Source organism: Phyllobates terribilis, unplaced genomic scaffold (genome assembly GCF_046119375.1).
Source record: "Phyllobates terribilis strain yellow unplaced genomic scaffold, ASM4611937v1 Scaffold_5__5_contigs__length_657084704, whole genome shotgun sequence".
In the NCBI taxonomy this organism is placed as follows: Eukaryota; Metazoa; Chordata; class Amphibia; order Anura; family Dendrobatidae; genus Phyllobates; species Phyllobates terribilis.
The window spans coordinates 141,745,283-141,770,463 of record NW_027362765.1 but is presented as its reverse complement, the minus strand read 5'-3'; the positions used below and the strand labels follow the sequence as shown (position 1 = coordinate 141,770,463).

The 25,181-nt window shown below is 41.4% G+C and overlaps 1 protein-coding gene across 2 annotated transcripts in view; it reads left to right on the top strand.

Annotated features, from left to right (window-relative positions):
• The window catches only part of CDC27 (cell division cycle 27), a 41,022-nt gene extending 21,185 nt beyond the window's left edge, over positions 1-19,837 (top strand). Inside the window, exons 12-19 of one of the 2 annotated variants that reach the window (XM_073683118.1) lie at positions 918-1,090; positions 9,580-9,732; positions 10,368-10,576; positions 10,676-10,793; positions 10,894-11,022; positions 11,170-11,244; positions 12,002-12,158; positions 18,018-19,837. In XM_073683118.1, the coding sequence (XP_073539219.1) occupies positions 918-1,090; positions 9,580-9,732; positions 10,368-10,576; positions 10,676-10,793; positions 10,894-11,022; positions 11,170-11,244; positions 12,002-12,158; positions 18,018-18,100 (1,097 nt within the window). In that variant the 3' untranslated portion in view covers positions 18,101-19,837. Of the gene's footprint in view, positions 1-917; positions 1,091-9,579; positions 9,733-10,367; positions 10,577-10,675; positions 10,794-10,893; positions 11,023-11,169; positions 11,245-12,001; positions 12,183-18,017 lie in introns of both variants that reach the window. The other variant, XM_073683117.1, reaches the window with a different exon arrangement.
• Positions 19,838-25,181: the final 5,344 nt, after the last annotated feature.

Below are 25,181 nucleotides of genomic sequence, written 5' to 3'. Positions count from 1 at the left end.
AAAGGGATTGTCTCGCAATTACAATTTATCATTTATCCACAGGAAAAGTGGTAAGTATCTGATCACTAGTGGTACCCCCATTCATGAAAACTGGGGGTCTTGTAATTTCTCCAGTTTAAAGGGAACTTATCACCAGGTTTTTGCCATGTAATCTGAAATCAGTATAATGTAGGGGAAGAGACCCTGATTCCCAGCGATGTCATTTACTGGACTGCTCAGTATAGTTTTTGATAATCCCCTGCTGATAAAAGAATGATTTTAACACTTAGCTTGCTGCCATGTAGTCCTCTAGGTTCATAAACTCCGTGGTGGGGCTATAAAGATTGGAAGCTTTCTGCCTATGCACAGTATACACAGAAAGCTGCCCGTCAGTGATGTGGTTGGGTTTATACACCCCTGCCTGAACAGTCAGAGAACTGGTAGATCTGCAGCAGATAAATACATTATTAAGCAAAACTACAGCAAGTAGCCCAGTAAGTGACACATCACTGGAATCTGGGTCTCTGTCCCTACATCATGCTGCTCTCAGATGGGGCAGCAAAAACCTGCTGACTGATTCCCTTTTAAATGGAGCAGGCGCCTCATACTCATGGCTGCCCATTTCATTGCTGCTTTAAGCACTCGGCTATCTTCGTCAATCTCATAGACTATGAATAAAAGGGCTGCATGCATGTGGATCTGCTGTCCCATTTAACTGGGGAAGACAGGACCTTCATTTTTGTTATTGGTGGGTTATCAAAGATCAGACACTTAACACCCATTCTTTGTGATACTAATTGGTACGGTGCACAGTAGCCCTTAGTATGTATTGTGGGGGTAAACCTGGAATGTATGTTTTTAGGGTACACAGGCCATTTTAAGATCTGCAGATGCTAAATCATATTTTGTTTCTACATTATTTATTTTTTTTTTTTTAGAAGGTTTAATGAGCCTCCTGAGGGACATGGGGAAAGGCTATGTGGCCTTGTGCTCCTATAATTGCAAAGAAGCTATCAACATCCTGAGCCACCTCCCTTCCCATCACTACAACACAGGATGGGTACTGTGCCAGATTGGCAGAGCCTATTTTGAGTTGGCGGAATATCTGCAGGTAAGAGATGAGGTTTCTTCTATACACACTGCTCAAAAAAATAAAGGGAACACTTAAACAACACAATGTTACTCCAAGTCAATAACACTTCTGTGAAATCTACCTGTCCAGTTATGAAGCAACACTGATTGTGAATCAATTTATCCTGCTGTTGTGCAAGTGGAACAGACACCCCCTATAAAAGAGTGGTTCTGCTGGTGGTGACCACAGACCATTTTTCTGTTCTCATCCTTTTTGGCTGTTTTGGTTACTTTTGCTTTTTATCTTTGCTCTCACCGCGAGAGGTACAGTAGCATGAGGCAGTGTCTACAGTACAACCCACAGAAATTGCTCGGGTAGTACCAGGGCTGTGGAGTCAGTAAGCCAAACCTCAGACTCCTCAATTTCCATGACACCGACTCCCTCATACATGGCTCATGTTTAAGTGATAAATTTACTGTAGCACAGATTCATCTCAGCTAAAAGTCTAGACCCTTAGATCAGGAATAGGACAGACATTTATAGGACATTTCATAACTTTCCCAAATTCTTATGAAAAAATATTCCCCACAAACTGCATTGAAGTACTGTACCCAATTTATTATATATATTTTAGGAGTGGGAGTTGGTCCATTTTATACCGACTGTGACTCCACCAAAATGGGCTCCGACTCCACAGCCCTGGGTAGTGCAGCTCATCCAGGATGGCACATCAGTGTGAGCTGTGGCAAGAAGGGTAGCTGTGTCTGTCAGCACAGTGTCCAGAGCATGGAGCAGATACCAAGATACCAGGAGACATGGAGGGGGGCCGTAGCAGGGCAACAACCGAGCAGAAGGACCGCTAGCTACTGCTTTGTGCAAGGAGGAGCAGTGCCAGAGCCCTGCAATATGACCTCCAGCTGGCCACTAACATCCATGTGTCTGCTCAAACTGTCAGAAACAGACTCCATGAGGGTGGTATGAGGGCCCGACGTTCACAAGTGGGTGTTGTGCCTACATCCCAACACTGCAGGGCTTTTGGCATTTGCCAGAGAACACAAAGATTGACCTATTCGACATTGGCGCCCTGTGCTCTCTGCTATGAAAGCAGGTTCACACTGAGCACATGTGACAGAGTCTGGAGACGCCGTGGAGAACGTTTGCTGCCTGCAACATTCTTCAGCATTACCGGTTTGGTAGTGGGTCAGTAATGGTGTGGGGTGGCATTTCTTTGGAGGGTCGCACAGCCCTCCATGTGCTAGCTAGAGGTACCCTGACTTAAAAATATTTTAATCATCCACCGTACTTGTATGCAGTTTATCTCCTCTAATCCTTATACAAGGACAGAGTCCGATACTAACATTGTTAAAACATGTATCAAATAGTGCAAATCCCGATGTATTATTTACCTTATCTCTTTATTTGTCACTTGTTCATTTTCACGCCAAGTGCAAAAAAAAAACTATTATTGCACTTAACCCTGGCACTTTAGAACATTGCCATTACACTCATTAACTGATGAGCATTGTATTCATTTCTTTCCCAAAGTCCTCCCAATAACTGTAGTTATAAATTATAACATATACAGGTATCTATTTTCATCTCACATCGGGAACTTTACACTATTGAGCCATCACCTAGGTTCATAGTTACTGCACTAGACTGCTTGTATCATAGCTCAACAGTAGGTTTTTTATCTGCCACAGTGCATGAGATCACACACCACTTATATATAGAGTATACCACCCCTCTCTTATTTACTTAACTATTGCACCCATTTATTAAGTTCCTGGCTGTTTGTCAGCTGAAGTAATTTTATTGACCACCTACAGCTAGACTACCTCGACGCGTTTCACTTCCCTTGTATAATAAGTACATCAGGAGGTTTTATTAGTATTTCTACTGTATACTGTGCTGCTTTTGTTTATTATGCCGCACAGAGACTATTCTTCCTGGCCACGACGCGAGCCGCAGCCGGCGGCACGGACGCAGAGCTTAATCCCTTTCTGGCCCAGGGCGTACTAATACGTATCTGTGCCCTGGGCCTTATTGGCCAGATGCGTATTAGTACTCCTTGACGATTTCGCCCGCACGCAAGCGGTGTGGGCGAGATTGCCGCCTGGTGTTAGCTGATTGTCACAGCTGATACCTGGTGCTATGTGCAGGGAGCGGTCCCGCACCACTCCCTGCACTTTAACCCCGGAAATTCCGGTGGCAAGAGGAAGTAAGCGCTATACTTGCCTTCTCTGCCGGCGTCCAGCGGCGTCTGAGTCAGGTTCTGGATGTTGTCATGGTGACCCGATGTCATCATAACAACATCCGGGTCACCAGGAGGCAGGAAGTTACCTTGGTCATGCGCAGTGCACAATAAGAGTACACATATTTGGTATCGCCGCGTCCGGAACGACCTGACCTGTAAAACTGTCCCGTTAGTTAACTCCTTTCTTGAACACGGTAAAAAATAAATAAATAAAAAACGAAACATAAAACGATACTTTATCATACCGCCAAACAAAAAATGGAATAAAACACGATCAAAAAGACAAATGTAAATAAAAATGGTACAACTGAAAACGTCATCTTGTCCCGCAAAAAACAAGCCGCCATACAGCTCCAACGGGCAAAAAATAAAAAAGTTATAGCTCTCAGAATAAAGCGATGCAAGAACAATTTTTTTCTATAAAATAGTTTTTGTGTAAAAGCGCCAAAACAGAAAAAAATATAAATGTGATACCGCTGTAAACGTACTGACCCGAAAAATAAAACTGCCTTATCAATTTTACCACATGCAGAACAGCATTAAAAAAAACAAAAAAAACTGAATTGTTGTTTTTTATTTATTCTGCCTCCCAAAAATCGGAATATAAAGCGATCAAAAAATGTCACGTGCCCGAAAATGGTACCAATAAAAACGTCAACTTGTCCCGCAAAAAACAAGCCATCACATGACTGTCAGCCGAAATATGGAAAAATTTTACCTCTCAAAATATGGCGATGAAAAAACTAGACTTTGTAAAAAAAAAAGGGGGGTTTTAGTGTGTGACAGCTGTCAATCATGAAAGCCCAATATGAATCTAGTATCGCTATAATCTTGTAATCGCACCGACCCGAAGAATAAAGTCGTCTAATCACTTATACCGCATGAGGAACTGCATAAAAAATAAACTCTAGGGTTAGGGTTGGGATTTTTTCAGAAGTAAAGAGAGAAAAAAAATGACGACGATATGGCGACTAATGTTGAGCGCAAGTGCTTGCTACTTGAGTTTGCATCGGGTACTCGGTTATGCACCGAGTATAGCGGGTGCTCGAGTGACATGCTTGAGTCTCCGTCCCAAATGTTTTGCAGCTGTTATACAGCCAAAAAAACCTCGCGGGGATTGCCTGCCATGCACGAGCGATCCCCGCATGTTTTTTTGGGGGGTGTCTAATAACCGTGAAGCATGCGAGGCGGGGACTCGATCATGTCACTCGAGCACCCGCGATACTCTGTGCATACCCGAGCACCCAATGCAAACTCAAGTAGCGAGCACTTGCACTCAAGACTAATGACAACTTATTCAATATGATGACCTAATGTTATCAAATTCTGTGTTGTACCTCCGGGTTCAAAATGTTCACTATACCCCTTCATACCTTGATAAAATCCTTGAGGGGCCTAGTTTCCAAAATGGAGTCCCTTGGGGGGGGGGTCCACTGTTTAGGCACATCAGGGACTCCCCAAACGCAACATGGCCTCCGCTAATTATTCAAGCAAATTTTACATTCAAAAAGTCAAATGGCGCTCCTTCCCTTCCGAGCCCTGCTGTGCGCCCAAACAATGGTTTTCCCCCACATGTGGGGTATCAGCGTGCTCAGGAGGAATTGCACAACAAATTTTGGGGTTAATTTTTTAATGATACCCTTGCAAAAAAAAAATGGGGTCTAAAGTAACATTTTTGTGAAAAAAGTTATGTTCATTTTTTTTTCTTCCACATTCCAAAAATTCCTGTGAAGCACTTTAAGGGTTAATAAACTTCTTGAATGTGGTTTTGAGCACCTTGAGGGGTGCAGTTTTTAGAATGGTGTCATTTTTGGGTATTTTCTGTCATAAAGGCCCCTCAAAGTCACTTCAAATGGGATGTGGTCCTTAAAAAAAAAAAAAAAAAAAAGTTTTTGTCAATTTTGTTGTAAAAATGAGAAATCACTGGTCAATTTTTAACCCTTATAGCTCCCTAACAAAAAAATAATAATTTGGTTCCAAAATTGTGCTGGTGTAAAGTAGACATGTGGGAAATGTTATTTATTAACTATTTTGTGTGACATATCTCTGATTTAAGGGCATGAAAATTGCGAAATTTTCACCAAATTTCCATTTTTTTCACAAACGTAAGTGATGTCGAACAAATTTTACCACCATCATGAAGTACAATATGTCACGAAAATACATTCTCAGAATCAGCGGGATCCGTTGAAGCGTTCCAGAGTAATTACCTCATAAAGTGACAGTGGTCAGAATTGTAAAAATTGGCCTGGTCATTAACGTGCAAACCACCCTCGGGAGTAAAGAGGTTAAATTAAGAAGCCCCTACATTCCAGCCAATCGCCCATGGTCTCTCTTCAGACCAATCCAGCGTGGCCACGTAAGCATTGCGTGTCTAAGCGTCAGCGGTGTCACGGTGGTCTCCTAGATGCAGGACGCTCGCTATACAAAGAAGCGCTGGAGGTTTTAACCATTTCTTCACTGTTTAAGCTTATGGATACCATACCCACTCACAATATAAATAGCCATGTGTCCTATTCACTGTCCTATCATAGAGAATCAATCATGTACTCCCTCCTATAATATCTTTCCTTAATGTTCATTAGTCTTTCAACTATATACATAGTATTAATTGAATTTCTACAGAATTTACTAGCATATTTATTGAATATGCCTTATCTTATATTTTTCACGCATATGCAATTCGTGTATATTATCATAATTCATTATCATGCGGGTCAAGATAGTTTCTCTAGGGGCTAAATAATAAAATGTTGGATTATTATTGATCTATAAGTTGTTGTTTTTTTTATCACTATTTATTTCATATTCAATCCTAACCAATCATATAAAACTTTATTTAAGGTGAGGGGCAGTATTATGGATACAAATTTTTTTTAAGGGTCATAAACTTAAAGTTACGATGGAACTACTCTTTTAGGCTATGTGCCCACGTTGCGGAAATGAAGCATATTTTTTACGCTTCTCCCTGGCGGGAAAATCGCATGCGGATTTTACATGCGGTTTTCCCGCCAGGTAGAAGCGTTTGTGAGGCGTCTTTGCAGCATCTTAGCATGCATTTCCGCATGCGGGTTATCAAGCACTTCTCCAAGTGATTTAAGCATCACTTGGAAAGTGCTTGACAACTTGGTCACACTAAATAAATCCATGCAACCGGCATGGATTTATATAGTGTGACCAAGTAATAGTTAAAAAAAAAAAAAAGAAAAAAGAATGAGAATGGTAAAAAATAAAAAAATAAAGTTTATACTCACCTACCGATGCATTGTCTGCCCCGTCCGGAGTCTTGAGCGGCTCACGCTGTTGTGTGCAGGACCTTCAGTGACGTCATTGAGCCATGTGATGGGTCACATGACTCAATGACGTGGCAGGTCCTTCACACAACAGCGCGACGGAGGGAAAACATCAGAAGATAAGTATAAACTTTATTTTATTCTTTTTTTTACAGGTTCTTTGGTACCCAGGTCTGGATGAGTCTTCTCTCCTCCAGACTTGGGTACCATCCGCACATTGATTCCGCATGCGGAAACGCAAAATTAATGAACATGCTGCGGATTTTTGACCGCAGCATATACGCTGCGGAAAAATCCGCAGCATGGGCATTGACGTTGCGGAATGCCATTGGGGACCATGGGGTGCAGATATACATGCGTTTTACAAGCGTTTACGCTGCGGAAATTCCGCAGCATATACGCTTGTAATACGCAACGTGGGCACGCAGCCTTATACAACGATTATTCTGATTGTATTGATATTTTTCTTCAAATCCCCCCTTTTCTTTTTCATATATACATACACAAAAAGCATGACAATTACCAGAATGAAACAATCATTTATATAAATGGGGTAAGTTAGATTTTTTCATTTAAGCCCATTGAGGCCATGGTTTTAAGCCTGAATATCCATTGAGCCTCTTTACGAAGTATCTTATTATCCAGATCCCCTCCTCTCTGTGACGCCCTTATTTTCTCGATTCCTTGAAATCTAATCACCTTTACAACACCATTGTGCCTATTCCATACGTGTCTTGAAATGGGAGTATCTTCTTTTCTTCTGATGTCCCTACGTGCTCTAAAATTCTTCTTTTAAATTGCCTCCCAGTTTTGCCCACATAACTTTTCGGGCAATCGCATTTCGCGATTCCTTCCTTTAGGCAATTAATAAACTCCCTATTCAGAGCTTTTTCCCGTCGCATCACTTCTAAATGAACTACTCCTTTCTTGTGAATTTGTAGAAAGGAGTAAGCTTTTTCCCGTCGCATCACTTCTAAATGAACTACTCCTTTCTTGTGAATTTGTAGAAAGGAGTAGTTCATTTACAAGTGATGCGACGGGAAAAAGCTATGTGAATAGGGAGTCTAATTGCCTAACGGAAGGAATATATGTTATAATAACTACAGTTATTTGGAGGACTTTGGGAAAGAAACGCTGAATATAATACTCATCAGTTAATGAGTGTAATGGCAATGTTCATAAGTGCCAGGGTTAAGTGCAATAATAGGTTTATTTGCACTTGGCGTGAAAATGAACAAGCGACAGAGTGCAAAACCCAGAATATTATTTACCCTATTTGATACATGTTTTAACAAGCTTAGTATCTGACTCTGTGCTTGTATAAGGATTAGAGAAGATAGACTGCATACAAGTACGGTGGATGATTAAAATATTTTTAATGTCCTTATAAAAGTTAAGTTTTAGTATATATTCACCAGTCAGTAAATTCTTAGAAAATAGTGATCATTAATATCTATAGTTGTTTGGTGCTCATTCAGTAACTTGTGCATGCTAATGCCAGACCTCATGTGGCTGGAGTGTGTCAGCAGTTCCTGCATGATGAAGGCATTGAAGCTATGGACTGGCCTCCCCGTTCTCCTGACCTGAATCCGATTGAGCACATCTGGGACATCATGTCTCGCTCCATCCACCAACGTCACGCTGCACCACAGACTGTCCAGGAGTTGGCGGATGCTTTAATCCAGGTCTGGGAGGAGATCTCACAGGAGACCATCCGCAACCTCATCAGGAGCATGCCTAGGCGTTGTAGGGAGGTCATACAGGCACATGAAGGCCACACACATTCCTTGTCTTGCGGCATTTCCACTGAAGTTGGATCAGCCTGTAATTTGATTTTCCAATTTGATTTTAAGTATCATTCCAAATCCAGACCTCCATGGGATATTAATTTTGATTTACAGTGATCATTTTTATGTTTTATTTTACTCAATGCATTCCACTATGTAACGAATAAAGATTTGCAAGTGGAATATTTCATTCACGGATATCTAGGATGTGGTATTTTTAGTGTTCCCTTTATTTTTTTTGAGCAGTGTAGTTGCTTAGTTGCCAAAATAAGGCTGATTGGCCCGTGGACCATGATTGTGCAGTAAGGGATAACTAGCGCACGTTCCTGCTGCACCGTACAAGAGACTCACTGACATGTTAAACTAGCAAAACATGAGAGAACTGTTGGCTGAATGTCTGTTTGCCCAACAGATCTGTCTGAACTTTCCTCACCGATCTGAACGTTCATGTTTTCAGTGGGCTCAGGGGAGAAAGCTGCTGCCAGACTCTTGATTTAGCTACTTATTCCCCCTAAAATCAAAAGGTTCAGGTGTTGAAACGTGCACGATCAGAGTCGGGAAGCCCCATACACCTCAAATGGTTGAGTAGTTTACCCAGTATTGGGGTTTATGCCGTCTGTTCAGGCTTTTTTTTTTTTTTTTTTTAATGAATATATTGGTTGATCCAGGACAAAACACTTAAAAAAAAAAATAATAATAATAATAATCCCTCATGCTCTCTGAAACTGTAGCTCAGTGGAGTCTCTGATCTTGCCTATGTGGTTAGCTGATATCGGAACGTGATGGGTCGGACTGGGCATGATATCTGCTTGCATTATTCGTATAGGCCATAGTGAAGGTACTAGCTGAAAAAAATAGGATTTTACAGAGGATACCGGAGAAATGAGAAGGCTTACGGTTTCTTTTTTCTTTGTTGCTTGCTTATTTATCCTTTCTTGGGGCAATGGAGAAGCCATAAAGGCTGCATTTTCTTCAGATGTTTTATTGGTAATATCCACACTGTAAAACATACTTGAATACCTTAATAAATCTCAGAATACATGCTTTCTGCTAGCCAATTATAGGTGAAATTAGTATGTAATTGGTCAGTGACTCCTCTATTGAAAGTTCTAGGTGCCTAAATGTTGAAGTTTTTTTATTTGGATTTACTGTCATCGAGTATCTAAGTGTGTGGTATTCCCATTTGTGCAGGCAGAGCGTGTGTTCTCCGAGGTGCGCAGGATTGAAAATTATCGTGTGGAAGGCATGGAGATCTACTCTACCACGCTGTGGCATTTACAGAAAGATGTGGCGCTGTCTGTACTTTCCAAGGACCTCACAGATATGGATAAGAATTCACCAGAGGTACAGGTTGTGAACTTACAGAATACTCGGCTTAGTCAGGTCTCGAAGCAATAGAAATTCCGATGTTGATACCTTTTATTCTGACAGTTTACATTTGAAGCCTATACGATAATTGTCTGATAGGGTTTGTTGGACTCTTAGGGGGTAAGATCCACACTAGAGCGTCGAATGGCGGTTGCAACATGGAGGAATAGCACGTGTACCGCGCTCTCAATTCTCATCAATGCTAAAGAGGTTGTCCACCTCTTTAGCATTGATGACTTATCCTTGGAATAGGTAGTCATTGTCTGATCAGTCGTGGTCTGGCACCCCCACCGATCAGCTGTTATCGGCGGCAGTCAGAAATACTCACTTGCTTAGCTGGCCGTCTTCTGATAGTGGCTGCCGCAGGATACTGCGCATCCGCTTCCTATTAATTTGAATAGGAGGCTTATGTGCAGTATCCTGCAGCAGCCACTATCCGAAGACGGCCAGCTAAGCAAGTGAGTATTTCGGACTGCCGCCGATAACAGCTGATCGGTGGGGGTGCCAGACCACGACTGATCAGACAATATCAATACTAAAGTAGTGGCAACCTCTTTAATGTACTCCTACTGTATCTGTATTCCTAAAATATTTAATATTTCTCATTTCAGGCTTGGTGCGCTGCCGGAAACTGTTTCAGTCTGCAAAGGGAGCACGATATTGCCATTAAGTTTTTCCAGCGGGCCATTCAAGTGGATCCGGGATACGCATATGCCTTCACGCTATTGGGCCATGAATTTGTACTGACAGAAGAGTTGGACAAAGCTCTTGCTTGTTTTAGAAATGCTATCCGTGTCAACCCCAGACACTACAATGCATGGTGAGAACTGTGGTATTCAGCTCGGCCACACTCTGCCAATGGTCCTGGCCCACCATGCTGTAGATAGCTGCTGGTTTATGAACTGTCTTTCTGCCTCAGGTATGGTCTTGGAATGATTTACTACAAGCAAGAGAAGTTTAGCTTGGCGGAGATGCATTTTCAGAAAGCACTAGATATCAACCCCCAAAGTTCAGTATTGCTGTGCCATATAGGAGTGGTAAGTGGGCACTGGTGAGCCATCTGTTCATGCTCATTAGGGTGAGAACGAATGTTCAGTCATGACTTCACATGTACTGTATTGTATATTTTTTTAATAGGTGCAGCACGCGCTCAAGAAATCAGATAAGGCTTTGGATACTCTCAACAAAGCCATTTCTATAGATCCCAAAAATCCACTATGCAAATTCCACAGAGCCTCCATTTTATTTGCCAATGAGAAATATAAGGTATGATATTGCGGTATCTTCTGGTGTATATACTATGAGTTAATTGTTTATTGTGTGGAGTGTTTTGGGTGGGTGCAGGGGAAGGTTTACTTATTGTTTGTTTTTTTTTTTTTTCTAATTTTTTTTTTTTTTTTTTATGTATATTAGTCTGCATTGCAAGAGTTGGAGGAGTTAAAACAGATTGTCCCCAAGGAGTCCTTAGTTTACTTTTTAATAGGAAAGGTAAGAGTCAAGTACCATAACAATGACTGCAGCCCCCTATAGCTGCTGTTCTTCTTGAGATGTTGTCTGAATGGTCTATGTGCTGCCTAGCGGAGTGCTGAATTTAAAGGGGTAGACCTGCTCCATTCACACCTACATTGGGAGGTGAGAGAGGAATTGATGTCTCGTCTATGGATACCTGCCTGGACTCCCGTTAGCACATGCTCAAACACAGCCCCATTAAACAAATACAGACCACGCACCAATCATGCCTAATAAAAATCGAGACACTATTCTGGTCATGTAGGTTGCTGGGTACCTCTGTAGTCAATCAAAGGTGGCTGGTTTCCTAAGCAGGGAGCGCGCACTGTCAAGCTCTTCTCTATAGAGCTCGGAAGCGCTGATCTGAAGCTGGCAGGATTGCTGGGTCTGACTAATTTTGATGCCTCTGTGCTTTTCTGCAGAAGCAAAGTTGCCTCTGCTTGCAGCATAGCAGGCCGCACAGTTTGGACCAGTGGCGCAATCAAGCTGCGCTCCGGACTGTCATTCATCAGGGGTGCACTAAGCGGGCTTCTTAGAGGTAAAGGGGCTGTGCGCTCCTGAAGAATGAAGAGGAGAAAATTCCTTTAATGACCCCAGGCACCTGCCAGTTTTTCTGGAAGATCTTCTATTCTCAGGGAGTGCACACTAGAGATTGAGATTTTGTCACAAAATACAAGTTTTCACTTTTCTTCACAAGCTCATGCAGCTTTCCGCTCTTTATCGTCCTCCTCCACAGGTGTATAAGAAGCTTGGTCAGACACACTTGGCCCTTATGAACTTTTCATGGGCCATGGACTTGGATCCCAAAGGGGCCAATAACCAGATCAAAGAGGCCATAGACAAGCGTTACCTGCCAGACGATGAGGAGGCTGTTACACAAGAGGAACAAATCAGTGAGTGCTATCCATATGAAACAGGTAATGCTGTGTTAATACATAGCAGATATGCTGCGGATTCCCCATCTGGAGGTGCAGGCAGAAAATCCACAGGGGTAAACTGGAAGATATCTGGTCAAATCTCATCCACGCTATGGAAATTGACTTGCACTGGTGACTTTACATCCAGATAATGTAGATTTATATGTGAAATGGCTGCAGATTTGTTGTAGATTTTCCCCGTTAACCACTTCATGTCACTTCCAATTTTAGTTTTTGAATTTTTTTGTTTTTGTCTGCGCTTCTTCAAAAAGTTGTAATTTTTTTTCCATTTTTTCATCTGCATAGACATAATAGACATGGGGCCTGTTTTTTTGGCAGGAGGAGTTGTAGTTTAAGACCACGGCCCCACTATCAGTATTTGGTCAGTATTCGGTCAGTATTTTTCTCAGGAGTGGGAGCCAAAACCAGGTGAGGAACAATCAGAGAAAAGGTATAATAGAAACGAGTCACCAATTCTGCATTAATCACCCACTCCTGGTTTTGGCTCCCACTCCTGAGAAAAAATACTGACCGAATACTGACCAAATACTGATAGTGGGGCCGTGGCCTAAGGGTGAAATCATGAGGGGAAAAAATGCAATTCCTCCGTTGTTTGCTGGGTTTTGTTTTTTAGTTAAGGCTTGGTGAGCCGCTGTTTTCACTTGAATCATTTTAGCGTACATACAATGTTTAGTGTATGTGTATATACCATATTTTTCAGACTATAAGGCACACCCCAGGTTTAGACGACAGAAAATAGGAAAAACATTTTTTCCTATTGATTTAAAACTTCCCTGGCGGTGTAACCTGGAGGGGTCGTTATTTAGTGTTGAGCGAGCGTGTATTGTTTACCCTTTCGGCGATCACGCTCGGGTGCTCGCCGAGTATTTTCGGCGTGCTCTGCATCTATGTTAGTGTTGCCATGGCTGCATGTGTCACGACTGTTAGGCAATCCCTGCATGTGTCACAGCTGTCTAACTGCCTTGACACATGCAGCCGTTGCGACACTAACATAGATGCAGAGCACGCCGAAAATACTCGGCGAGCACCCAAGTGTGCTCGCCAAAACTGTTAACAATATACGCTTGCTCGACACTAGTCATTATTACAAATTTTAATGTACTAGGGTAGAATAGGGAGGTAATACATTTGTTAGTGTCTCTGCAGTGTTATACATACAGAGCTCTGCTCCATGGCCATATTGACACACAAACCACTCTGCTACATGCCCATAATGACACGAAAACAGCTCTGCTACACATGCATACGCACATATGCACATTTACACGCTTACTACAGTGCCGGCAAAAAAAATCTTTACAAATTCAACGAAACCACAAAATCTTAACATTCAAGTGTTTTATTGTGGATATTTCGTTAGTTAGTATTTTAATTAATTAGTATTGATAGTTTTTATAATATAATAACTGGCTTAGTAAATTGTAACTATTATATAGTTTTTGATTATCTCCTTCATTGTGTGCACTTTTAAGAAGTGAAATCATGATGCGGATTTTACATGTAAAGTTTTTTTTATCTCACAAATGTAAAGTTTTTTTTTTGCCGGCACTGTATATATTACCACATTCTGCAGTTCTGATTGGGACCTGTACGGAGGCTACAGCAGAAGATCGGCATGACCTTCCACTTGATTAAGTCAAGCACGTTTCAGGTCATGTGATCAGTCACATGATCTTAATGGTCCTGCAATTACTGCTGCAGAAGGTCCTTCAGCGGCTCAGCTCCTGCGGCCTCCATTCCTGTCGGTTAGCTTCCTCTCCTGCTCTGCACCGATCACATAGATTAGTGCAGAGCCGGAGGAGAGAGAAGCTCTCTGTGATCGGGGAGGACGCTGTGCCTGCGTTCTCCTCTATCACGGAAAGTTGCCTCTGTGCTATAAGACGCACACACTTTTTAACAAGAGTTTTTCTTGTTAAAAAATAAGTTTTATAATCTGAAAAATACAGTATTTTTTATCTCTATTTACTATTAAGGAGTAGGAGTGATTCAAATTTTTTTTTTTTTTTTTTAGGGGATCTGAACCTTTGATCAGTACATCAGTATTGCACTATATAGTGAAATTAATGGGAACCTGTAATCAGGATTTACCCTTTAGGGTATTGGGAAGCTAGTACTGTCTAGGGATAAATCCTGATGACCGTTTACCTTTTTAAATGGGTTGTGCAACCCTGGTATGCATTCAGCTCCCCTTGCATATTTCAGTAGTTGCCATGTGACCGTAAATATGTGTTTTGCTAGATGTCAGGAAGGTGTTAAAGGGGTTGTCCACTACTTTACAACAGTGGCTTAATAGGTCCAGGTTTGTGGTGAATTAAAGAAAATAAATCACAAACTTGTGTATTGGACCTGGGTCTTCGCTCTGTACTTCAAGTAGTGTCCCTTCTGGGCTCCTGGCTTTTACTTCCAGAGGAGGGCAACTTCGGACCACTGCAGCTAATCAATGGGCTGCAGTCTTAAAAAGGAAAACGTGGCAGCCGATTGTTTGGAGAAAAGGGCAAACAAAAACAACCCTATACTCAATCTTGTCCCATTTAATCCACTGATATAAAGTGGGGGACAATCCACAAAGGAAAGAAGAATCTACAGCAAACCCTAATTGTTGCCTTATTTGCTGTGGATTATCCACAGATCCTCACCAGATACAGCAAATGGACCCTTTGCTGAACTTCCCTGGCATCTACATCTTCTTTATGGTTTACAGCTTGTCTTGAGATACTAGCGAGACAAGTATATTATTGGCTTTTGTTTTCTATAGGAAGAATCTGCATCCGAATCTGCTGGATGTTTTTTTTTCAGGTTTTAGTTCAGATTTAGCAGTTTTGATTTCCCTGCAGAATTGCTGCAGAGGTTTTATTGTGCAGTTTTGTAAATCTTGAACATGCTGTTAGTGTTTTTTGTTTTTTTTCTTTATGGGTGTACTTGCATATTTAGATTCAAAAAGTTTGAGCTGCAATTTGAATAAAATGGTAACAAAGAAATGGTAGTGTGTTATAAAGAAAAATTGCTATAAAAACCAGCACATGTAAATACACCCTAGTTTTCTATTACTCATTATTTCAACCCCTCTGCTGTGTAACAGTGTGCTGAATTAGTCAGTCGGGATCCGCTTAGACAGCAGCAAACTGGAGCTGTCAATCGCTGGGTAGCGATAGGCTGACACCACAGCGGCCACATTAGAGCTCCTGTGATTGGTATCTCTAAAAACGTCCCCCAGCCACACACAATATACTTAACGCTCTATCGACCAAAAATGTAAAAATTCACATGTCAGAATATTGCGTCACAAAACAAATTTCTGAAATTTTTAGTCACTAAATTTATAAAAAAAAATAAAAAAAAAACTTAAGTTTAGTATTGTGGTAATTGAACTGACCTGGAGATAGTCTTGCTAGGTAGTTTTGTGTATCGCTTAATTGGGGGACACGGGAAACCATGCTTCCTTGACCGCAGCTATGAGGCGCTTACCTGTTGTCAACTGCCTGGTATTCTGTCCACGATCTACAGTGAGTCAGACCCTCCAACTTCCATGACCACCGCTATGGAGTGGTTACCTGTACCAACAACTGCCTCGTACTCTGTCCACCATTCTCAGTGAGTCAGATCCACTAGCATCCATGTCCGCAGCTGGTATCTGAGCACACTATCTACCCCCGAATGACAGAACAGATGTTATGTGGCAGATTTGAACTCAATCTGACCAGGAGAAGCTTTACCGGAGGCATGAGGACTATGGGTCGGACCAGAGACTGAATGTCCTGTCCATTGTGGAAGGGGGGACAGATGGGGAGAGCGAGTGTGGAACAGTTTGAATGGGGCTACTTATGCTGGCACTGCCATTTTTAGCAGGGAGATGGTCACCTGAGAGACTGATTCTCGAGACGAAGGTCCACGACTCCTTCCTGTGGGGAAGGACCCTGGCATGAACGGTGAGAATTCCAAACTTGGGAAGCAAGACATTGGGCCAGAATCAATATCCTGGGGTGTACTGAGCAGAGGACCACCTCTGGTTCCATGGAAGCTATTGCAGAGCAGAGAGGTATAGTCTTCTCCATGGAATCTATGCTGAAGTGGAGACACCAACCTAATGGGCGTAGGGGTGCGCCCCTGTACATAGGCTTGAGCTCCAGAGTGAAACGAGCGGTACCTTCCTTGGCTGAATGAAGAGGGGCTCATAAAAATCCTTAGAGGTGTTGCTGAGGAGGAGTATTCATTAGAACATCTGCAAGATGTGATGCCCTGTCCTGAGAGGGAGGAGACGACCCCTACAAAAGGGAGGCTCTGATGTAGAAAAAAAACCTTTCTTTCTCTGAAAATGGAAGAGACCGATTGGGCGCATGGTAAACAGAATGGAGCCGGTTTGAGAAGGGGCGCTCATGTCTCGAAAAGCCAAAGGTTCTCTTGTCGAATGGGATAGAATTGGCAAAAGAGACAACCTTGATGAAGATTACAATCTGGTAGGAGGTTGACTGGCTAAGCCTGTGGAATCAGGTGCTCCCATCATGACACATCTGGTGACCTTCAGTCCATCTTGGTCCCAGACAGGTAACGGCCCTAAAAGAGAAGGAAGAAACATGCATACTCTGCATGTGAGACTGTGTACCCTAAGCAGAGCCACCCCACAAACAGATTATTCTGCTGTTGTTGGGAGCTACCGGCAACTGTAAGGAAAGAAAAAAAACTATTACTGATTCATATATGCAAATTGCTCTGCTAGGTCTGACAACATAGATGTAAGAGCCATAGAGGGGAACCTGGGCAGACTGGGACAGTCCTGCCAATCCAAAGGCGGTGAAACTGAGAATGAGGGCAGATACTGCAAGTGCAGAGATAGCCGGCGGTTCCACACACTGGTCTTAGATTGAACTGGTTGAGACCACGTTGAATCTGGGAGCGTTCCAGAAACACGAGGGGGACCACTGAAAAAGGATACAAGATCTACAGGATGAGAGGGATCCGCTTCCATGACTTTCAGAGACCCGTTCACTGACTCGTACCCTATCTATGGTACCATGTCTGTAGCATGATGAAGACTGGAGGTGATCCAATATGTGGGATAGTAGACAGAGTACCGGGCAGTTATCGGAATAGGTAACCTCTTCATAGCTACGGACATGGATGTTGGTGGGTCTGACTCACTGAGAATGGTGGACAGAGTACAAGGTGGTTGACAACATGGATATCGCTCCATAGCTGCGGTCAAGGAAGCATGGTTTCCTGTGTCCCCCCAATGAAGGCTCCGAGAGAGCGCGCTTTTACGGTGAGTAACCAAATCTCCTTTTTACCGCACAATGAACACCATAAAAAGAACACCTGAAAAACACTAATGGAATTGTGTGGTCTTTTGTTTGTTTCACCACATTTTGGATTTTTTTTTTACTTGCTTTTCAGTACATATTACAGTAAAACGAATGGTGTCATCCAAAACTACACCTCGTCTTACAAAAAGCAAGCCCTCGTCTGACTGTGGTTGCAGAAAAAAGTTTTAATGTAAAAATTAGTGAATACGCATTGGCAACTGTGTTTTCAAGTGACATATACCCTTGTGTCACCAACTTTTTTTTTTTTCTCGCCCTTAAATAATTATCTGTGACCTGCAGATGGAGCTCCGTCGTGAACACAAAGCCAGCCTGTGCTTAGTTTGGTCGCTGGATTTTATCTTCACGGCCAGGTTATTTACAGAGAATTCAATGCTTTATTTGACTTAAAGGATGCCGTCTTTTTATCTCTTTTCTTTCCATAAATCAGAAGCCGTCAGCTTGAGCTGGCATCGCCCTCCTGATAATTAACAGACGTTTTCTTTTGTTTTCTTTCAAGTGGGAACCGATGAGTCGCAGGAGAGCAGCATGACGGATGCAGATGACACACAATTGCACGCAGCTGAGAGTGATGAATTTTAAAGCGGCCCTCTCTCCCCATCGGACATGTGGCGCTGTGGTGTCTGACTGTTATTTTACTCCACACCACCCCAGCCTCACCCTTGCCTTCTCAGACGCCTTTCATGGGCCGCCATTTTGTATCATTATCGTCATCGCCTCTGTCATCATTACCAGCCATTCCTCCTTTCCCCCTCCTGATTTTAAATTCCTGCAGAGAATTAAAAACTGTGCAATATGGGGGTAGCGCTCAGATGGCTTCCTGCCTCTTTTTTTCTTTTCTTTTCTCAACCTTATGGGGTTGCAAAGTAGCGGTTGGACCCCATGATTGGCCTTTTCATACCCAAGAAGATGATGATTAACGACAAGACTCACTTTTACGGCGGGCCTCCTGAAGTAGAAGCATTGATTGTGGAGAAAAGATATGAGAAGCCTTTCTGCTCAGAAAACATTTCTTTCTTCAGCATATTGTCCTAATGATATGATGATGCCACCACCACCACCACCTCATGATGTACTTACAGAGAACCTTTAAGCCATTCTCCTTCACTATTGACCACATCAGCCCCCTTCACCTGGTTCCTTTTTAAGCAAAACACCCTTTCTCCCCAACCCTTTTTAAACTGGTGTCATGAGACCACCCCAAGGGATCACTTTGGACTACAGATGGTGTATAAAATTTTATTTGACAATTTCTAAATCTAGGATTGCACCAAGATGGAGTAAATTATTATACTGTTAAGTGCAGGGTTCTTCTACATAGATGGAGAGTGGAAGCCATAATCCTACAGCCATCCTTCCTGTTGGAACTCTGCTTTACCAGGATCGTTATGGGTGTACGTCTGATTGTGTGTACTGAGAAGGGTAGGATGGGAGTCGCATCTCATGGCCTTTTTGACCATTGGGTAACAAGGTATGTCACTCATTTTCCGTAGTGATGCCCTCCTTCTTCCTAGTGAATGGAAGTGGTTATGGCTTCCCCTTTTCACAAAGGGCATGTATTACAACCCTGCAACAACAGTTTCATTCTCTCCTCTTCTAAATTACACCATTAAAATATTTTTCTTGCTTTACACAAGCTTCTTTCTGCCCCCACGCCGTTCTCGGCACTAAACAAAGGCGCCATACTCAATCTCATGGTTTGAGATTTCTGTGGAAGAGCTGTCACCGTCCCTTCTCTCTGCTCAGGTTCCTGTCCAGATGCTCCAGATTTATCCAGCCTTCATCATGCATCTTATTTTACATAAAATCAGGAGGCTAAAACGAGTCCCTCTAATATCAAGGATCCCCTACCCATCATTGTGCCCACCTGGCCAGCGTTCTGATGGACCGTTGTTCTTCAGATCTGGTCTCTTAGGTGGAGCGGGATTCCTTTTTATTGTGTGGACATGATTTTTGTCTCTATTTCCCCACCCCTTCCTGTTTTTTTTTTGTTTGTTTTTGTTTTTTTACTTTTGGGAAGTGTACAGTGTTCCATTATTTGGGCAGGAGGTTCCTGTTTAATATATTTTGCGAATCATTTAAGGATGTGAAAAATAAAAAAACTTGTTTTAAAGTCACCAGGAAACTTAATGGATTGACACAACCGGAGTACGACATGCACGCTGAGATACCAGACACTGCGCTGCTACAATAAAGCCCGTTACACAAGGCTGTAATGGTTTTCTGCCCTATTGTGGAATCAAACCATAGAAACTTGACTGCGAAGAGGATCTAATTTTTTTTTTTTTTCCAGTGTTCAATAAATCATGTGGGTAGAAATCGGTGTGTCATGAATTACATTAGCATTTTATTGCGCGTCAATGCTGCATTACATATGCAAATTGTCTCTTCAGAGAGAAAGAGGACTAGAACTTTAGCTCCACCTATTGGAAGTAGCAATCCTAGATTCAATATCCCTTTAACAAGCTTTCCCATATGACATGGGATAAAAGCCAAATCAGAATCTCATTTTGCAGACATGTGTTTCAGGGTGTTGCCTCTTGTCAGTGCAAAGCATGAGATCTGATTTGGCTGTATGAGAGGCCTGTGATTGGTGGCTCAGAGGCCATGTTTCTCCTTGTGGAGAGTGACATGCCAGGTATTTAAATAACACTCGCTAATTTCCATGTAAAGGATTTCATAACGTGTCATATATTAATGCATTTTTGGGTTGCAGCAAGGTAAACCGGATTTTTTTTTAAGAAAAAAAAATTACCATTTTACTCAACTTGGGTTTGATCATCTCTCATTTTTGATTTGGACATTCATAATTCTACAGTTTTCTTCCATCATGAAATGGGCAAAAGTGCCCATCTACCATAGAAAGCTATTCCACGAGCCTGACTCCACCAATACAATGGGCAGAGGGGAGAAACCAGACCCCTCCTATCTCTTTGGAATTTAATTTTAAAAATAAGGACAACTGCAAGGGTATACTCCCGCGATGAGTTTTTGGTGACATTTTGACGCTGCGTATTTTCGCTGTTCAAAAATAAAAGGTTTTACAGTTCCAGCAGAGCGGATGGGCTCTTATAGAAATCTCATCTCCTGTCGACTGCATATTTTATTTTTTTTGTGGTGTGACAACTGACCTTGGTGCGAGCATGTCAACTTCTCCTGTGCGCACGCTGAGTTTTAAGTGTGGATTTTCCCCATAGAATTGCATTGGATGCGGAAAATCCACAGGTAAAAAAAAATACTTGTGCGTTCTTATTGTCCTTCCACAGTGGAAATACACTAAAAACGCATGTAATCTGCACATGACTGTATCAATAAATTTTTGTAAAAGCAAAATACGAACAAGTATAAAAAAAAAAGCACACTTAAATAAAATGACATATATCAAAAAGAAACAAAAATAATGTCAAAATGCGATAAAAAAACAAGCGACCTATTCTAACAGAAATAGTATTTGCAACATCAAATACTCATTGTGGGAACTTAGAAAAAAAGTATTGTGCTAACATATAAATATATGCATTTTGAGTTATAAATATTTTTTGCAATTGGATTTCATTAAAAAAAATTGCACCATTTTACAGTCTTTGTTTCCCTGCACAGTGCTGGTGGCAGAATGAATTTGCTAAGAATCAGTCAGTGAGCCACATCAGTGATCACAGACCCCCATCACAGGTGAGTTGATGGTTGTGGTCATAAGTCAGCACAGAGGGGCCCCGAAATAGATCTATAACAAGTGTCCCAGCAGAACAGGCTGACTGCAGAATGAATTAACGGAGAATCAGACAGTAATCAAAGGGGGCTGAGTCATCATTATGCAGTTTTTTGGGGGGATTTTTTGTCTCTATTTTTGCGGTGGCAGATTTAATGCCAAATACATCAGCAAAATGGGTGCATTATTGTTTGAGGAGTTAACATGCAAACAAGAAAAAGTGGTATGTATAGAAAGGGAGCACTAAGTATACGACACCATAATTTTATTCATTTGAAAAGGACCAGACAAAAACATGAAAAGTTAAAAACATTTAAAAAAGCATTGTGCATCAATAGTACCACATTACAGTATAAATTGACAATGGTCATAAGGCCCCCTAAATGCATGAGAACATCACCAATAAATGTTCATCATCACTGTTTGCACACAAATCATTGCAATAGACCCATACAAGATTCTATAATCAGACACTGTAGGATAGCACTTGATCCCTATCCTTATCCAAAAGGAGAAAATAACTCCTAGCATACAATCAATTGACTGGGGATAGAGAGACCGAGGTCTTAATATAAATATTTAAGAGCTCTTAGAATACAACCTGTGGGCTAGAGATGAAAGTAAATCCAAGTGCAACAAACACGGAGGTCAATAGGACCACAACCCCACGCGTATCGCCACTAACATTGTGGCTTCATCACACTTTTCCCCTGAAGCACAATGCTTTTTTAAATGTTTTTAACTTTTCATGTTTTTGTCTGGTCCTTTTCAAATGAATAAAATTATGGTGTCGTATACTTAGTGCTCCCTGTCTTTCTATTCATACCATTTCTTGTTTGCATGTTATTGGTTCCAATTTGGGTATGTGACGGGTTGAGCCAAAGCCTTGACAAGAATAATGGTGCCCTCCTTCTGCTTTTCCATTGTTTGAGGAGTTGGCACAAATTCAGAGTTGCTTATTTTCTGGCTTCTTTGCCTTATTAGCATAAAATAATCGTACAGTCCTTTTAGCTTTAAAATGCCCACGATGAGTCTTTGACGCTGTTTTAAAAAGAGCGTCTTACAGTTCCACCAACATGCATGGGCTTTATAGAAATCTCATGCCCATTGTGCTTTTTTTTCTTTTTTCTTTTTTTTTTTTTTCTACTCAGCGTAAACTGACCTGCGGTGCGTGTTTCGAATCCTCAATGTCAATTTCTCTTGTGAGTACGCTGAGTTTTATGTGCAGATTTTCCCTACAGACTTGCAGTAGATGCGGAAAATCTGCAAGTGTATTTCCATTGTGCAAATTCTAAAAAAAGCATGATAAACTGCCCATACCTAGATCTATTTTTTTTCAAAGCCATATACTAGGAAGTATCAAAAACAAAGCAGCTTTATTTAAAACATACCAAAAAAAAAAACTTCAACATCAAAAAGAAAAAAAGTAGCCTAATTTACATCATAGGTCCAGAAAATCTGCAACATCAAAAGCTCATCATGGAAACCTAGTGCTTACACGTTAATTTATTTCAGTTCTTCAATACAAAAAGTGAACCTCCTATATTATATAGAGTCATTACACAGAGTGATCTATTTCAAGTGTTTATTTCTGTTAATATTGAGGATTATGGCTTACAGCCAATGAAAACACAAAAGTCATTATCTCAGTAAATTAGAATAATTAACAAAAAACACCTGCAAAGGCTTCCGAGGCATTTAAAATTTCCCTTTAGTCTGTTTCAGTAGGCTCCACAATGGTGGGGAAGACCGCTGACAAATGGAGAAATTTTTTCTCTCCATCTTCTCATTGGTAATGCGCGCAAGTGCTTGTTACTCGAGTTGGCCTAGGGTGTTAGAGTGACATGTCCGAGTCCCCGCGGCCACATGTTTAGCGGCTGTTAAACAGCCACAAAATATCCTAGGATTGCCAGTGTTTGTCAGGCAATTCCCGCATGTTTTGTGGATGTCTAACAGCCGCGAAACATGTGGCCGCGGGGACTCAGACATGTCACTCTAACACCTGCGATACTCAGTGCATGCCCTAGCAACCTAGGCAAACTCTAGTAACGAGCACTCATCCATCACACTATGCTGACACTGGTCAGAGATTGATCAGAGTGTCATTTGTATAACTGGCCTGATTCTATCGGATTAGAGAATATACAGTCTTTGCATCGGCCCTTAGATGCATAAAAGCCACAGGTAAAAAAAACTCATGCATTTGTAGTGTGTTTCCGCTGCGGAAACCCGTTATCCGCACGTGACTGTATCAATTAAAAAAAAATTTCAGAAACCAAATACAAGGAAATAGCAAAAACAAAGCAACTTTATTTAAAACCTGAAAAGAGACAAAAACATCAGCATTAAAATGCACTCAATGCAAGTTATCTAATTTGGCTAATAGGTACAGAAATGCTGCAAAAAATCTTCAACGTCAAAAGCTCATGTAAGCGTTAACCCCTCTCTGAGTGACTTCGTGACCAGGGACCTATGGATACGTCTCTGCGGTTTTGCGTGCGATCGCCGCTGGGTGTCAGCTGATTCTGACTTAGCATTTTAACCCGCTAAATGCTGCGATCGCCGTATATAGCGAGCAAGCAGAGGGACAGAAGCCCCTCTGCTGTTGGATCGGAGACCCCGCAATGTCATCACATGATCCCAATCGTTGCCATGGTGACTCATGACGACATCCGGGTCACCAGACATTAGTAAGTTATTTAGATCAAGCGCAGTGCATGAGTCTACAGCACTGACAGGTTATAGGTATAGCCGTGATCTTGCACTGCCATACCTTTATAACTGCAATCAGACTGCAGAAACTGAAAGTCCCATGGTGGGACAAAGTAAAAAAGTTGTAAAAATATTTTTTTCAAAAATCACAAAATAATCATAATAAAAAATATATATCTTTATATATAATCTAGCCCATAAATAAATATTATGAAAAAAAAAAAAAAGTACACATATTTGGTATCGCCGCATCCGGAACGACCTGACTAATAAAACTGTCCCACTAGTTAACCCCTTTAGTGAACATGGTAAAAAAAAAAAAAAAAGCAAAAAAACGATGCTTCATCATCATACCGCTGAACAAAAAGTGGAATATAACTCAATCAAAAAGACAAATGTAAATAAAAATGGTACCGCTGAAAACGTCATCTTGTCCCGCAAAAAACAAGCCGCCATACAGCTCCATCAGCCGAAAAATAAAAAAGTTACAGCTCTCAGAATAAAGCAATGCGAAAAAAAAAAAAATTTCTCTAAAATAGTTTTTGTGTAAAAGAGCCAAAATATTAAAAAAAAGATATAAATGTGGTATCACTGTAAAAGTACTGACCTGAAGAATAAGGGTATGTGCGCACGATCAGTATTTTGTGCAGAAATTTGGCAGCAAAAACGCTGCAGAAATTCCACACGTTTTTGGTACGTTTTGCCTGCGTTTTTGCCAGTGCATTACACAGGCAAAAACGCACAAAGAATTGACATGCTGCAGATTTAAACGCACATGAAATCCTGTCAGGAAAATTCCTACTCAAGTGCACAGATCTTCAAAATTCTCATAGGCAATGCAGGCATAAGGATTAACATGCATTTTTGGGGCCAATTCTGTTCGGAGGGAAAAAACGCATAAAAAACGCACCATGTGCACATAGCCTAAAGCAACCTTATCAATTTACCACATGCGGAACAGCATAAAAAATATCCTTAATTGTTGGTTTTTGTTTATTCTGCCTCCCAAACAATGTCAAATGCCCGATCAATTCTAACAATAACAACGTCAACTTGTCCCGCAAAAAAGAAGCCCTTACATGACTGTCAGCCGAAATATGGAAAAATGATAGCTCTCAAAATATAGCGATGCAAAAACTAGTTTGTGCAACAAAAAAAAAATTGTTTTTTAGTGTGTGACAGCAGCCAAACATAAAACCCCGAAGAATAAAGTTGTCTAATCACTTATTCTGTACGAGGAAC